This window comes from Eriocheir sinensis, chromosome 53 (genome assembly GCF_024679095.1).
Source record: "Eriocheir sinensis breed Jianghai 21 chromosome 53, ASM2467909v1, whole genome shotgun sequence".
NCBI classification, from domain to species: domain Eukaryota; kingdom Metazoa; phylum Arthropoda; class Malacostraca; order Decapoda; family Varunidae; genus Eriocheir; species Eriocheir sinensis.
The window spans coordinates 9,905,716-9,922,598 of record NC_066561.1 but is presented as its reverse complement, the minus strand read 5'-3'; the positions used below and the strand labels follow the sequence as shown (position 1 = coordinate 9,922,598).

The following is a 16,883-nucleotide window of genomic DNA, read 5'->3' as shown; positions in this document are numbered from 1 at the left end:
GTCAAGGGGAGGGTAGAGGTGCGGGGCCGGGGGGTCGCCCACATATGTGGCGACAGCGTGGGCCTCCCCTGGCGGCGCGTGGCCCATGTACAGGCGGGACATTGCCTGCGCCACCAGCCCCATGGCCACGCCTCCGTAGCCGCCCATGCCCTACAAGAGATAAAACAGCCACAGTCAGCATAGCAACACTCAGCACTCGCTCACGAGAAGCCCCGCCCTGGCACGACGCCCCCAGCAGGAAGACGACGCGTGCACCCTCAGCAGGGTTCGGCGGCAGTAACAGCCCCCCTACCACCGCGCCGCGCCGCCTCAAGTCGCCGCGCCGCCGTCGGGTGCCTGCAGGCCGTGGACGAGGTGCATGTGTCGCCGCATGTTGCCCTTCTGCGCCGCGCTGTACGAGCAGACAGAGCAGCGGTACGGCTTCTCCCCGGTGTGGGTGCGGATATGGGTGGCGAGGGTGGACGGCCGGCAAAACACATGTCCGCAATACCCACACACGTAGGTCCGCGGGGAGGTGTCGGCGGCGTCTGGACGGGGGGCGGCAGGCAGGGGTGGCGCCGCCATACTCCTCTCGCCCCACACCTCCCTGCCGCCGCCGCCTCCTCCGCCGCCACCTGCAAGGCCTTGGTAGGGCGGCCACGCGGAGCTCAGCATGTGCGACCCCTGGAAGGGTAAACTGACGTCAGCCTTGTCCCCAGCAGCCCCAGCACCCCCGCGCCCCGCCCAGCCCCGGTCCCAACAGCTCCAGCGTGGCCAGGAAGGCCTCGCCGTGGGTGGAGGCGTGCCGCTTGAGGTTGCCCTTCTTGGTGGAGCGGTAATCACACTGCGGGTGCGGGCACGTGAACGGTTTCTCGCCCGTGTGGGTGCGCATGTGCAGGGTCAGGGCCGAGGGGTACATGAAGTCCTTGAAGCAGATGGAGCAGACGGCCGTTGTGGGCGTGCGCTTGGCGCCCCACGCCACCGCGGCGCCCCCCGCCGAGGGCCGCGGCGGGAGGCCCTCGGCAAACACTCGCGGCGCCTCTTTGGTCACGCTCCTCTTAGGCCAGGTTGGGGGTGCCGCCTGGGTGACGGGGGGCGGTGCCGGGGGGGCGGGCATCACGCCGTACACCCCCGCCTCCCCCTCCTGGATGCCGGGTAGGGTGGGGAAGCCTCCTGACAGGCAGGTCTGAGTGACGGGCATTGCCGGCAGCCGTCCCGCCCACCCGCCACCCTGCAAGGCAAACACGCAAGACTCAGGAGGGGCAGGCCAGCAGGCAGGTCAGCGGGGCGGGCAGCGAGGGGCGGGGCGCGGCGCCAGGCTCTCCCTCACCCTCCCTTACACATGCCCAAGAACACCCCCAAAACATCCCAACAAGCATGCAAACGCTCACACGCCCATTATGCGACCCCTCCCCCTCTACCTCACCCCACACACACCCTCCCTCCTTCCCCAGACCCCTTCCCGATCTTCCTCACCCCACAACCCTTTCGACGTCACCCCTCTCCCCTCACCCCTCCCAACACACGCTCCCTCTTCTCTTCCCTCGCCCCACAGCTCCATAAACAATAAAAACACGCCAGTAAAGAGCGGGGAGGGAAGGAAAAACGCCATCCATCCTGTCTGTCTGTTTGCCAACCGTGTCTGTTTGTCTGGCTGTCTCCCACTGTGTCTGGACGTCTGTTTACTTGTGGCCATGTGTGTGTGTGCGTACGTGTGTGTATGTGTTATCAAGGTCAACAAAGTAAGGTCACTGGGGGGGTCAAAAGGTCGAAAGTCACGGTCAATGAGGTCCAAATGACGTGACTCAATAACTATGGCAATATCTGACCCTCCTCCTCTTCTTCCTCTTCCTCCTCCTCCTCTTCCTCCTCCTCCCAAACATTCCCATCGAGCTTCAGAACCCAAGACAAAGACAAAAAACTAACGAGAGAGAGAGAGAGAGAGAGAGAGAGAGAGAGAGAGAGAGAGAGAGAGAGAGAGAGAGAGAGAGAGAGAGAGAGAGAGAGAGAGAGAGAGAGAGAGAGAGAGAGAGATGAAAGGAAATGAGAATAAACAGGCAGAGAATGATTGAAATAAGAAGAGAGAGAGAGAGAGAGAGAGAGAGAGAGAATGAAAACCTTCCAGACTGCCAGCTTTAAGACGCAACACTCAACAGGAAGGAAGCACAGAGCAACAACACAACTGCGTGGGACGAGAGAAAAGAAAAAATATCGAATCAAATAAAAACAAACGAGAAAAAAATAGTCCATTCACTGAGTACGATAATTTTTTTTCTTCTTGTTTGTTGCTGCAGGTAAGATTCAAAACAGGTAATAAGCTTTCATATTTTTCTCTTTATTGGTTGTTCTTGGTTTTTATATATATAGTATTTGGGGTTTGGCTTCAGTGGTCGAGTTAATAGATGAGGAAAGAAAGGGAAAGTTGTGTTTTAGAAAGTATACAGGTAGGAAACGTTATATAATAGAGGGAATTAAAAATGAAAGTTGTTAAGAGGTATCCAAGTAAGAAGAGTTATGTATTAGAGGAAAGAAAGGGAAAGTTGTGTGTTGGGAAATATACAGGTAGGAAAAGTTATATATTAGAGGGAATTAAAAATGAAAGTTGTGATTTAAGAAGTATCCAAGTAAAAAGAGTTATGTATTAGAGGAAAGAAAGGGAAAGTTGTGTGTTAGAAAGTATACAGGAAGGAAAAGTTATATATTAAAGGGAATAAAAAAGGAAAGTTGTGGTTTAAGAAATATACAAGTAAGAACAGTTATGTATTAGAGGAAAGAAAGGGAAAGTTGTGTTAGAAAGTATACAGACAGGAAGATCAACTCAGGTGCGTCGTTAATCCACCCGTCGCAGAGAACGTCACACTACAACGCGTCATTACGTCACTTAGGGTCATTCATAAACGTACCTTCCTCTCATTACGACTGTTTTCCAGGGCCACTGAGATGATTAACCGTGTTCCCACTGGTTATACTTTTAAAACGTATCTTGCTTCCATTATTTTCCAAGGGCACAGTAGTGATTAACCGGGTTCCAATAGGTCATACTTTTTAAGCGTATCTTGCTGCCATTACGAGTGTTTTTGAAAGCCACATGCAAAGATGATTAATAGGGTTTGTATAAGTGTTTTTCCCCGTTCAAGGTGTAGATGTGTAAAACTATCACTGGGATTACAAAGCAGTCAATGAAAATCCCAGCAACTTCTACGAGAGGCTTTTCTAACAGGCGAAGTGAGGCGCCGATACGTTTAGGAATACGTGTATTTTGCTTGTCGTTGTCATAGTTCTGCACTGATGACGTCATGCATCACTTCTATGACGCAACACAGGACTGGATTCGATACTGTTGTTGTTGTTGTTTCTGGTGTCATGATTCACTTTTCGTTCAACACTAACAAACAGAGACTAGGAAAACTCTCTCTCTCTCTCTCTCTCTCTCTCTCTCTCTCTCTCTCTCTCTCTCTCTCTCTCTCTCTCTCTCTCTCATGAAGTTCAGAGTTTTACAATCTTTCTTTACGTTTGGATGCGTCATGGGAAAAGTTTGCGGTCCGTCACACACACATACACACACATACACACGCACACACAAACACACACAATGGCAGTCAGTCAGTCAAAACCAAAGCGGAACGTCACTCGAGAGAGAGAGAGAGAGAGAGAGAGAGAGAGGGGCGGGGGCGTTAGGCCGGAAAGACGTGGTGGGAGTGGGAGATGCGGATGTGCCGCTTGACGTTGCCCCGCATGACGGAGTTGTAGTGGCAGCTGGGGTAGGGGCAGGTGAAGGGGCGCTCCTCCACGTGGTTGAGGGAGTGCATGGCCAGCATGACGGGCAGCGGGAAGGAGTCGCGACACTTGGTGCACGTGTGGGGACCCGCCGGCGCGCCCTCCCCCGCGGCGGCCGTGGGGAGCAAAGTGGGGGAGTGCGAGGGCCCCGGGGTGGACGCGGGGCGGGGCTGCCTGGACGGGGCCCCCTCCACCCAGGAGACGCTGAGGGCAGGGGTGGCGGCGCTGCCTAACAGTGGGTTCAGTTTTAGGAGGGCGGGGGGGCTGAGGTGGGAGGCCTGCAGCCTGCCGAGGGCGCCACTTATCCAGTGTTTGAAGGAGGCCAGGTGGTGGTGGTGGTGGGCGGCCGCCTCCTGCAACAGGGAAATGCCCGTGTGAGCGGCGAGGTGAGCACCGCCTCCTGCCTGCCTCCTGCCTCCCCCACTCCCGCATGCCGCCGTGCCTCACATGCACGCCCGCCTCCCACGCCTCAGGCCGCCGCGGCGCGCCAACACATCACACACTGGGAGACGGAAACTCGGCTCTTAGGTAAAATATTTATTCGGCTAATATGGCAGACTTTGTTCATACATAAAGACTAATACTCAGAGATCACAAGGTGGTGCCCCCTCCCGCCCCCCACCTCCCACCCCCAACACAGGTAACAGGCGAAGCGCTACTCTAGGGCAACTTCAGTAGTAAGCCTCCGAAGGGCGCGTGGCTGCGACGGCGTCTTGTGTGTGCCGCCTCCTGAGGACTGGTTGGTGGGGGTGTGGGGCTGAGGGGCGTGGGGCTCAGGATGGCTGGGGCGGGGGCGGGGGCGGGGGCGGCGGGGGGTGCGTGAGGACGGTGGCCTCCTGGTGGCGGGACATGTGTGACTTAAGGTTCCACTTGAGGGAGGTTCGGAAAGGGCAGAAGGGGCAGGCGAAGGGCTTCTCCCCCGTGTGTGTTCTCATGTGCTCGGTCAGCTTGGAGGGGAACGGGAACTCCCGCTTACAAATGTGACACCAGTGGCACCGCTTTGAGGCGCCGGCACCCCCGGGGGAGGAGAGCCCTGCCTGCGGGAAGCCGCTCGATGAATGGAAAGTTGCGGGAGGCGGCACCCCAGGGGGCCCCGACAGCCCTGAGGGAAGGGCCAGCAGGAGCATCTCCTCCAGCCCCGCCCCGCCATCGCCTTCACCGCCTCCCAACACCGCCTAGAAAACGAGAAACCGCGCGGTCACTGCCTGAGCCGCCCCGCCCACAGCCCGCCACACACACACACACACACACACGTGAGACATGGACAAGCCACATATCAAAGGTACAAAAGTCATCCTGGCGTTACTGTACCCCCTCCCACACCCACACAGCCGCCGCTCTCTCTCTCTCTCTCTCTCTCTCTCTCTCTCTCTCTCTCTCTCTCTCGCACACACACACACACACACACACGCGTACACACACACACTAACACACTGATAGACATGTGTAGCATGATTAGAAAAGCACTAAACAAAATAGATAAATGAAGCTCTTTGGACTTTCGACTGAAAATGAGACATCCCAAGGCCAAGTGACTCCGGGCCGGCTCCTCCCCGCCCCGCCCCGCCCCAAGCAATGCCACTGCTGCCCGTGGTCCTGCCCCAGCCACCCTCACCACCCTCCAGTCCCGACGGTGCCTCCTTCAAACAAACGGTGCTCACAAACCTGACTAGTCACCGTGTGTGTGTGTGTGTGTGTGTGTGTGTGTACATGGGGGATGGGGGGGAGGGGAGGTGCAAGCATGAGGGTTCCTATATGGCGGGCGAGTTGTGCCTGTTGATGATGTGGCTGTTGAGGTTGCCCTTCTGCGTGGCGCGAAAGTCGCAGTGCGGACACTTGAAGGGCTTCTCCCCGGTGTGCGCGCGGATGTGGCGGCGCAGGAAGGCGGGCGCCACGAAGTTCTTGCCGCAGTAGCCGCACATGTAGTCCCCGGCGGTGTTACGGTGCATCATGCCCTGCGGGAGATGCCTCGGTGCCTGGGGCTGCTGCTGAGGCGGGGGCTGCTGGGGCTGTTGATGCTGCTGTGGCTGCTGTTGCTGATGTTGTTGTTGATGTTGCTGGTGTGTTTGTTCTTGCTGTTGTTGTTGTTGTTGCTGCTGCTGCTGCTGTTGTGATTGCACTGTCCCGCAGGGCGCCATGGGCATGCGGGGCTGCCTGGAGGTTGTTGAGGGCAAAGGTAGCGGCATCTGGGGGGCGGCGGGCAGAGGGAGCGCGGCGCCGGAGGGTTGGGACAAGGTCGAGTCCTCCCCCAGAGCCCACGAGCACTCCAGCCACTCCACGCCGCCCTAGAACGAGAGAGAAAGGCCACATGAGCACTGCTTCGTGTCCGTGGTGCCCTCTCTCAGGAGGCCGCGGCTACCTCCGGCCTCTCAAGCCTTTGGTCCCTCGCGCCCCCCGTCACGGACCACCGACCCACGACCCAACGCGACAACCGGCGGACGAGGCACACTGGCGGGCGAAGACACTGCTGGCAACGAAGACACGGAGCCGAGGGCGAGGCGGTGCGAGCTCATCTGTGCGTCATGGGGGCAGTGAGCGCCTGGGAGTCACAGCCAGGGTGCTTTAGGAGGATATGCGCCTTCAGGTTCTCCTTCAGGCTGGAGGAATGGGCGCACACGGGGCACCGGAAGGGTTTCTCGCCCGTGTGTGTGCGGACATGGCGGTCCCGGTGCGAGGGCCGGTCAAAGGGCTTCCCGCAAAAGGGGCAGAGGTAAGTGGGCCCGGTTCTCGCCCCCATCTGGTGGTGTTGAGGATGTTGGGGGTAGGTTGAGGTGGTGGAGTGGTGGTGGTGATGGTGGTGCTGCTGGTGGTGGAGGGTGTGCTGGGGGTGCAGTGGGGGTAAGGACGCCAGCACCTGCCCCTCGTGTTCCCTCGCAGAGCCCTCCAGCACTAGGGACGCGACCGCCTAGAAGAGAAACGCTATTCAGGAGCGGCACGCATCCCCCTTCCTTCCTTCCTGACTCCCTCTTTCTCTCAGGCTTTGAAGGCGAAGGACATGACAGCTTCAAGTCTTTCCTCGCCATCACCCTCTCCTCAGCTTCCTCTTTCTCTTCATTTCCCTATAGAGACGACCCACCCACGTGTCTTCCTCCTCCTCCTCCTCCTCCTCCTCTTCCTCCAGAGACGATCTAATGCATTCATCTTGTCCTCGCCGTAACCTTCCTGCCTCTTCACGATTCAACAGATCAACCCCAACAAGCAAGTCTTCCACCTCATAAACGATCCACCCCTGTTCCTAATCCTCCTGCTCCTCTCAAAAGCGTGCTCTAACCCAAAACAAAAGAGAAGCGCCCAAACATCAACCCTCCACCGCATATTGCCACACGCGTTCGCTGCTTTCTTCCTCTCCCCCGGCCACACCACAGACCACCGAGGGAAGAGCTGAAGGATAGCAGGGGAGAGGACGGTGATCGAGTATAAAGGAGAGGTGGCGAGAAAACTGATAGACAGGAGGGGAAGAAAAGAAGCATAAAGAAGGGAGGGGAAGAGGGAAGCTCACACAGAAGGGGAAAGAAAGGAGGATGAGGAAGGGAAGAGTTGTCGGGCGGAAAGGTGGTATGATGGACAGAGGAGGAGGAGGAAGGGATGAAAAGTTGAAGGGGACAGAAAGGAGGAAGATAGGTGGGAGAGTTGACATAGGAGAGGGAAGAAATGAGACTGTGGAAGTGCCCAGAGAGGACCTGCCCTCCCCTTCACAACCGACTGATAGCAAAAAAAATAAAAAAAATAAATAAATAAAAAAGTGCAAGTCGAGCCTTCGTCCATGAGGCAATGAGATTTACAGCCACATTCCAAGCTCTCCCTCACTAAGATATATCGGTCATTCTATCACCAACCACAGCTTCACCATCACAGCTTCACTATCCCTATTCCTATCATTATTTAAAGCTTCACCATCAGACCTTCCCTTCCTACATCACTATCGTAAACAAATACATCACCATCATTAAAAAAAAAAGCTTCACTATCATTAAGAAAAGCTCAACTATATCACTATCAGTCATACCAACTCAAGGCCAAGCAACTTCTTAACTATTTATTCCCTTGTTGAAATCCACATACTTGACAACCCATTCCTTTCCGCCTTGGCCAATTCGTACCCTATGTATTACTATAGATCACCCACAGCCGCCTCTCTCTTCTCATTTCCCTATAGACGACCCAACCCTGTGTCTTCCTTCTCCTGACCTCCTCAAGAGACGATCTAATTCATTCATCTCATCCTCGTAATCTTCCAGCCGTGAAAGTGGTTTATATAACACTCATATCAGTCTGGTGTATTGATAATGTTACATCTGACATCTCCAGGGCAAGGCTTAAGGAGAGAGAGCTTGTAATGTGGACGCTACTTTTAAACACCGATGTCGATTTCACTGTGTATTCCAACAGATAAGGTGCAGATCTTTCCCCTGGTTACCTTATGTTGCTACTTCACGGCTGCCAACGTTACTGACGCCCATGAACAACACGTCAATAACCTAGTCAACATTGGCAGATTCTTTTGATCACCAGCATAGAGAAATAAACAAGCAAACAAATCAGTGAACAACTAAAATATTATCATGAAAATAAATATATATACGTTGAGAAAATAAATCATAATGCGTCCAAAACGGAGAGAAGGTGCAGTGGTCTGAGCAGGAAACGACAGGGTAAATACATTCAGATTTATTTATGTATTCTTGGCACATGTACAAAAATATATATACAGACATGATGAGTCGAGACACCTGGACGCGGCCCCCAATCCACTTACGAGAGGACAGGTAGATAGATAGATAGATAAATATAGTCAGATAGATAGATAAAGGTGACTATTTGCATCTCTCTCTCTAACTATGAGAAAAAATAAACTAGAAAAGCAATAAAAGAAGAAATATAAGAGAGAGAGAGAGAGAGAGAGAGAGAGAGAGAGAGAGAGAGAGAGAGAGAGAGAGAGAGAGAGAGAGAGAGAGAGAGAGAGAGAGAGAGAGAGAGAGAAATTTAACTAGAAAAGCAAGAAAAGAATGAATAAAGGAGAGAGAGAGAGAGAGAGAGAGAGAGAGAGAGAGAGAGAGAGAGAGAGAGAGAGAGAGAGAGAATTTAAACTAGAAAGGCAAGAAAAGAATGAATAAAGGAGAGAAATGGAGAGAGAGAGAGAGAGAGAGAGAGAGAGAGAGAGAGAGAGAGAGAGAGAGAGAGAGAGAGAGAGAGAGCAGCCATTCTTCTTGTAGCTATACGTAATAATATAAGGTACGTGCATGAATAGTATAATCTTTTTTAAGTAATTTGATTGTTCTTGTGATTGGTTGATGCTTGTTTCCACTTTCCTTCTTTTTACAGGGACTTAAGACTTAATGACTTAGCACCAAAAATATGCATGTCTGACCCCACCAACATCACGCGACACATCACATAACATCACACATTCTTTTCACATGGCATGTTTTTTTCCTTTAATCCTCGTCTTCAATAGTTTTTTTTGTTTTTTATTCCATTTAAACTTTATTTTTGCCATTTTCTTTCATTGTTTTGTTTGTTTTCTCCGTTCGTTCTCATTTTGTTTTGGTTTTGTGACTTCCCGTATTAATCTCTTTTTTTTCATCTTTATTCTCCCCCATTTTGTCTTTTCCATGTCTGGCAAGTCTCCTCTTTTCCATGGTACGCCTTTACTTTCTCCTCCCCAGTTTGCGTTTCCTCTTCCTTTAGGTTCACGCTCTCCCTTATCACCGTGCCTTGTTGTCTTCCTTCCCCTTTCATCCTGCCCGACAAGACTTGACTAGACGGATCGGCGCGCCAACAAGTAACACACAAGAGCTGCTCAGGACAGCGCCGGGGCGTGCAAGGCGCGGGCCTGGTGCTTTCTGAGGATGTGCCTCTTGAGATTGGTCCTCTGCGCGGCGCGGTACAGGCACACGGGGCACTGGTAAGGCTTCTCGCCCGTGTGTGTTCGCACGTGTTTGCGCCAATCGCCGGCGTAGAAGAAGGTTTTAGCGCACACCCGACACCCATAAAGAGTCCGGCCCAGATGGTCTTGAACTTTGTAGCGGAGAAAGGTGGTGTCGCCCGGTGGGGTGAGGCCACCATCCATTTCTACGCCTACCATGGGGGCTGCAGGCACACCCTATAAGGAGAAACAGAAAACATCCTCTCAATGTTCCCGCTCTCACTCCGGGTCTGCCTCCCTCCAGCCCCCGGCAGCCTCGGCCGCTGCTGCAGCCCGGCTGGAGCAGCGGCCGGCGAGGCGTGGCGAGGGCGGCTCTATCCGTTGTGGCCCGGCTCGAGGGAGGCCCTGTGCCGCCGCAGGACGTGGCCGCGCAGGTGCACCTTCTGCGTGGCTCGGTAGCTGCAGTAGGGGCACCGGTACGGCTTTTCCCCGGTGTGGGTCCTAATGTGCTTCCGCAAGTCGTTGGAAAACTGGAACACTTTGCCGCAGTGGTGACACACGCGACTCCTGCCCTTGGCGAGCGGCCCGCCATAGTCCCGGACGGCTGCGGCGCCGTTCACCGCCTCCCCCACCCAGGCGCCCGCCAGCCGCAGGGGGGCCACCAGGCTGTGGGCGGCGCGGGTCACGCGTATGTCCATCGCCAGGTCATAACAGCCTCGCTCCCCGCCCGAGCCCCCCGGGACGCCCCCCAACACGCTGCGGCCAGCGGCAGACGCTGACAAACGTGACCCTTCCTCGACGGCGGCTTGCAGGGAGGCCACCCGCTGGAGGTGTTGGAGGTGAGTGTGAGCAGAGGGAGGAGGAGGAAGGAGCGGAGGTGAGCGGTCAGGCATGAGCTCCGACCCTGTGGCCTATAAAGAAAGAAACAAATCTCAGTTGTGGTGGCCTCTCCTGGCAGGTCCGCGCCGCGCCGCGCCGCCACACACACACCCAGACACAGCCACCCAGCCAGCCCGGCGTCGCCACCCTCACACAGTTCAGCTTTCAGCTGTGCTCAACCCTACGGTCAGAAGAGCGCGCCGCCCTTGTCCTGGGGCGGGCCGGCACACACAGCCTTGTGCACGGCCACCATGTGGGCCTTGAGGTGGGAGCGCTGGTTGGCGCGGTACCAACACTTAGGGCACGCGTACGGCCGCTCGCCCGTGTGGATGCGGATGTGGGTGGTCAGGTTGAACTTTTTAATGAAACTCTTGCCACAATACGTGCACGTGTGTCCCCGCGGGTCAGAGAGAGCGTGAGGCGCAAAGGCTTGTCCCGGGGGCATGGCATCGAGGGCCAGCGCGTGGTCCGGGGCGAGGACGGCCCCCTCGTGGGGGTACTCAAGCAAGGGTCCGCCGATGGCGACTTCACCCCCTGAGAGTCTTTCTTTGGCCGGCCATCCCTAGAAGAGAAGAGAGAGTTGGTCTTAGCCGAGCTGCTGCCACCCTGGCGGCAGCTGCACGCCCCGCCGCCGCAGCCGCTGCCGCCCCGCACCCTAACCCTTCCCCACAACAGCCATCCTCAGCCCCACCCGCTACACACCCCACCCCTACACACCCTCACGTCCGCCCACTCAGCCCGTGCGCCCCTCAGAAGAGCTTCCTGGGCGGGCCGTGGGCGGGCGCGGCGTCCACCTTGTGCACGAGGTAGAGGTGCTTCTTGAGGTGCGTGGACTGGTTGCCGCGGTACGGGCACAGGTGGCACACGTACGGCTTCTCGCCCGTGTGTATCCGCATGTGCCGCGTGAGGTCACTTTTCTGCATGAAGGTCTTGTAGCAGATACAGCAGCGCGGGACGAGCCTCAGCCCCTGACCCTCCTCGGCGGGCACGAACCTCGGCTCTCGCGGCAGGCCCTGGGGCACACCCGGGGGCACGCCCTGGGGCAGCGCGGCGAGGCCGCCCCCGGGGAAGAGGTCGCGGGAAGCCCACACCGGGGACGCCGCCTACAAGAGGGGAAACGCACCGTTACTGCCACGTCCACTGAAGCTCTGAGGCTCGCCCCCACCCCCGCTGCCTGCCGCCCCGGCCCCGGGGGGCCTGGCCTTAGGACAGGGCAAGGCATGGCAAGGTGATTCCTCCTGCTGGGGATGACGGGGGCAGCGCCGCCATCAGCAGGACACACACACACACACACACACACACACACACACACACACACACCTAATATGAGTGGGGGAAAGGGGCAACAGGACCCCCTCTTCCTCCGCCCCAGCATGCCGAGGCGGGGCTTCAGGTTTGGGTGAGCACGTGAGACTCATGTATGGACAGCAAGCAGCTCAGGAACACATAATAGTGAATCTTAAACACGAACACAAAATGGAAGGGAGAATTGAGCAAAACAAAGCCTTTTCGCTGTACATTATTTTATAGCGTTCCCAAAAAATAGCTTTATAAATCATCAGCATATAATTAAATTTCCCAAACATACACAAGGAAAATAGAAGACTTTGCTTGAACATAAATAGTAGTAATATTTATTCTCTGACTCACAACCTCATCTTTGACACCCTAAATGACTTAATAAAATAAAACTATAAAAAATATATATATCTCTGACTGAGTCACCGGATAAGACTGACTGATGAAGCTACCTCTCTCTCTCTCTCTCTCTCTCTCTCTCTCTCTCTCTCTCTCTCTCTCTCTCTCTCTCTCGCTCTCTAGCATTACCAAAGTATAACAGGATAATTAAAAACATGTCATGGCATAGATATCACAGAACTCTCTCTCTCTCTCTCTCTCTCTCTCTCTGACTGATTACCTGACTGGAAGATAAATCACACAAACACACACAATTAAAAAATCTCTCTCTCTCTCTCTCTCTCTCTCTCTCTCTCTCTCTCTCTCTCTCTCTCTCTCTCTGCCTGTCCCTCAGTATCTGGCGTATCTCCGGTCGAAGGGCACGCCGTGGACGTCCCTGAGGTGTATCTTGAGGTTGTACTTGCGCGCGGTGCGGTGGGAGCAGAACTGACACGGAAACGGTTTCTCTCCCGTGTGTGTCATGAGGTGCCGCTGTAACTGGGTGTTCGAGCCACAAGTCACGGTGCACAGGTGACATCGGAACGCATCGGCACCCGCACCCGCACCTGCCACTCCACATCCTCCTCCACCGGTGCCCCCCAGCCACCCTAACTCCACCACGCCGCCCTCATCCTACGAATAACAAGGAGAACAGAGTCTCAGTCCGCTGATGTGAGATGGTTTGCTGGATTGACTGATCGGCTCATGTAGTTTGCTATGTCTACGGTTATAAGGGGATAGGCTTAGGGGTATACTACAGGTCTGTCTGTCTCTCTCTCTCTCTCTCTCTCTCTCTCTCTCTCTCTCTCTCTCTCTCTCTCTCTCTCTCTCTCTCTCTCTCACACACACACACACACACACACATACACAAAGAATCTCTCTCTCTCTCTCTCTCTCTCTCTCTCTCTCTCTCTCTCTCTCTCTCTCTCTCTCTCTCTCTCAAGGAAAATATACAACTACTATTTTTGTGGATCAGTATTATTTCCCTCGCTCCTTTTTTACCTTCCCTTCCCCTCCCTTTCCTCCTTTCTCACCCTCCCCTCCATTCCTCCCTCCCATACGTTTCAGGTGAGCAAAGGTTAAGCTAATGACCTTTGCACTTCTATGCCCACACCTGGTGACATAAAGATCAATAGGAAATAACTCACCAAATACGGTAATAATAAAAACAGTGACGACCATGCGAGTATAGATGACGTCAACGATTCAACCTTTACATGAACCAGGAATTGAATGGAATAGGATCGAAAATTATGTCAGAGAGAACGAGAGGATTGTAACACATATACGGAGATCGGTATTTAAAGGGAATCAACTCTATGGGACTCTTCTATCTGCCTTCCACCTCCCATAAGCCAGATACTTCTCCCCTTCCTCCTCCTCCTCTTCCGATAGCTATCCTTCCTCTTCCTTTCCCTTCTTGTTTCTCCACCTTTTTCTACCTCCTCCTCCCCTTCTTCTTCATAAGCTACATACTTCCCCCCTTCCTCCTCCTCCTCTTCCTCTTCATTTCCCTTCTTATTTCTCCACCTTTTCCTAACTCCTCTTCTATTCTCAAACTCCTCTTCATCTACCCTCTAACATCGTATCTCTATCCCTTCTTCTTCCCCGTTTACCTCAAAATCCTCTTCATCTATCCTCTAACATCGCCTCCTATCTCCATCCCTTCTTCTCCGTTTACCTCAAAATCTTCTTTCTTTCCTCTAATTTTTCTTCTTTCTATCTCTTCTTCTTCTTCCCTCTACTAGCTATCTCTTCTTCCTACCATCCCCTCCTCCTCCTCCTTCTTTATCTACTCTCTCTTCCTCTCTCAACCTCTATCTTCATGTCGCCTCTCTCTCCCCTCTACCCCCACCTCCTCATCCTCCCTTACTGCTATCCACCCCCTTCAGGTCCTCCTCCCTTTCTCAAATCCCTCTCCCATTATATAGCAGGAGCCTCTCGGGTGATGGTGGTGGTGGTAGTGGTGGTGGTGGTGGTGGTGGTGGTGATGTAAAATTAATCCTCGTGTCAGTGAGAGCAAAGCCAGTCGATCTGTTAGCTGTGTTTCCGCCCTGACGCGTTATCATTTATTAGATAAGCCGCCCTCTCTCTCTCTCTCTCTCTCTCTCTCTCTCTCTCTCTCTCTCTCTCTCTCTCTCTCAAGCACAATACATAAAGAAGTGTTTCGGTGACCACAGGAAAGAAAAAAAGGGAGGAAAATACTTGAATAAAAAAGGGAATGAGGAGAGAAGAAATAAAGTTGGAATGAGAAAAGAAGAAATAAAGTTGGAATGAGAAAAGAAATAAAGTTGGAGAGAAAGTCATAGAAAAATAAAGTTGGAAAAATAAAGTTGGAATAAAAATAAAGTTGGAAAAATAAAGTTGGAATGAGAAGAGAAGAAATAAAATTGAAATAAAGTTGAAATGAGAAGAGAAGAAATAAAGTTGAAATAAAGTTGAAATGAGAAGAGAAGAAATAAAGTTGGAGAAAGTCATAGAGAAAAATAAAGTTGCTATAAAAATAGTTGGAACAAAAATAAAGTTGGAAAAATAAAGTTGGAATGACAAGAGAAGCAATAAAGTTGGAGAGAGAAAGTCAGAGAGAAAAAAATGAGAAAATTGCAGAACAGAAAAAATATATGAGGAAACAGAGTGAATGAAGATTATGAATCCGCAGTAAAGGCAAAAAAATAAGTAAAACATACCATTTATAACTTCTATATGTATAAAAACGAAACTATAAAACGACTGTAAGCATTATATAAACATGAATCACCTACAATCTCTCTCTCTCTCTCTCTCTCTCTCTCTCTCTCTCTCTCTCTCTCTCTCTCTCTCTCTCTCTCTCTCTCTACACACACACACACACACACAAGGAACATAACATAACATCACAGCGGGGACCTTCAACACTGCTTCACATAGAGGGCAGCACTGTATTCATCGCCCCCTTGAGCCTCACTCGCTATACAGCTCCACATATAAACCTCAATGACTATACGTGTACAATGCCGCCCCCTATAGCAAAAGCAGTACTGACTTCCCCGATTCTTATAACCATATCACGAAGGAATTTGCATCGCGCACCTTCCGAACACCAGATCCTCCTTTTAAAGCGAAAATAATAGTATAAATAATAGCCATAAACTCCACATAAAGGTCACTGACTAAAGCGAAGCAGCATTGAGTCCCCCCTTTTATAACGAAATAATCACAATGGAACTTGCATCTTGCCCTTCCGAATACCAGATCCTCCTTTTAAAGCGATAATAATACAATAGTAGCCATCAGATCAGCTCCACATGAAGACCAATTATTAAAGTGTTGACCTTAAATAAAAGGAGCATTGAATCCTCCTCTTTTTATAACTAAAGAAATCACAATGGAACTTGCATCGCGCCCTTACGAACACCAGATCCTCCTTTTAAAGCGAAAATAGTATTAGAAATAGTAGCCATAAACTCCACATAAAGGTCATTGACTAAAGCGAAGCAGCATCGAGTTTCCCCCTTTTTTATAACTAAGAAATCACAATGGAACTTGCATCGCGCCCTTACGAACACCAGATCCTCCTTTTAAAGCGAAATTAATGATACGAAATAGTAGCAATCACGTCCCCCAGCAATAACATAACTTACGTACGTGCAGAAAATCACCAAAGTCTAACAAAACACTATTTACATCAGTCATGCCTTTAACAGCAAAATCAATAGAGAAACAATATATATAACTCCATCCGTGAGAACTTCCAGGCGTAGATGTAAATAAATTCACGAGTATTATTCAATCCCGCCCTTAATATAACACATGACCATTCACTCACTCACTCCTTAAAGCAAAATTGATCATGGAAATAGCAATCATGTTCTCTTTCGGTCAGACTACTGTTGTAAAAGGAAGGAAAACCAGGAAGGGGTAGAAATCACACCTTTGATAGAACACCTAGCCACTCACTCAAGCCTCTTAAAGCAAAATTGATCATGGAATAGCAATCATATTCTCTATCACGCCTCTAAAAGCAAAACTGATCATGGAAATAGCAATCATGTTTTCTATTCGTCAGACTATTGTTATGAATGGAAGGAAAATCAGGAAGGGGTAGAAATCACACCCTTGAGAACGCCAGCCATGTCTTTAGAAGTGAGAAATGACATCCACTCCCTTTAGATAAGAAACACGATGATATTTTATACTGAGAAGGTAATACTAACTTTTCTTTTGTATAATACGTATTGAAATTCATGAGTGAGTTGTACGAATTGGATACCCAGAAGCAAGTCATTTTTCCTTTGTTCATTCCGTACTTGATTCAAACATTTATCTCCATTCATTTCGTCCTTGTGCCACAGTTTTCTTCTTTCATTCAGTTCGTCCTTGCTTCAGTTTTCTTCTCAAACGTGTTCATGACCGAGTTGTATTGAATTCTCAAAGTCTATTATCACACTTCCGCCTTGAACTTTTTCGTTTTTCATTTTCTTATTTATGTTTTCACGCCCTGATTCTCCCATTTGTGTTCCGTTCACAGCCCAGCGGTCACCCAGCGGGGCCAAAGGCATTGCAACGCGTTCAGCCACCCTAAACTTCCCACAGCCTGACTCACGCCCTCCTCCCTTACACAATACCGTGAAAGCACCAGGAGTCGCCTTACACACAGCTCAATGTCTAAGACTCTAAGCAATAAATGGTGTACGTTATTTAAACTTCCTCACAGCCAATAATCAAT

The 16,883-nt window shown here is 51.8% G+C and overlaps 1 protein-coding gene across 16 annotated transcripts in view; it reads right to left on the bottom strand.

Moving 5' to 3' along the window:
* Positions 1-16,883, bottom strand: part of LOC126983360 (protein tramtrack, beta isoform-like) — a 76,948-nt gene that overhangs the window by 45,788 nt on the left and 14,277 nt on the right. The window contains exons 5-6 of one of the 16 annotated variants that reach the window (XR_007735812.1): positions 13,860-16,883; positions 12,942-13,794 (exon numbers count right to left, since the gene is read on the bottom strand). The exon at positions 13,860-16,883 is cut by the window's right edge and continues 886 nt beyond it. The exons of 6 other annotated variants lie outside the window; for them this stretch is intronic. Coding sequence is in view for 7 of the 10 variants with exons in the window: in XM_050836092.1 (XP_050692049.1) it covers positions 9,997-10,533 (537 nt within the window). In the remaining 3 variants the exon portion in view is untranslated. 9 more of the 16 variants (XR_007735811.1, XM_050836094.1, XM_050836096.1 and 6 more) reach the window with 9 other exon arrangements.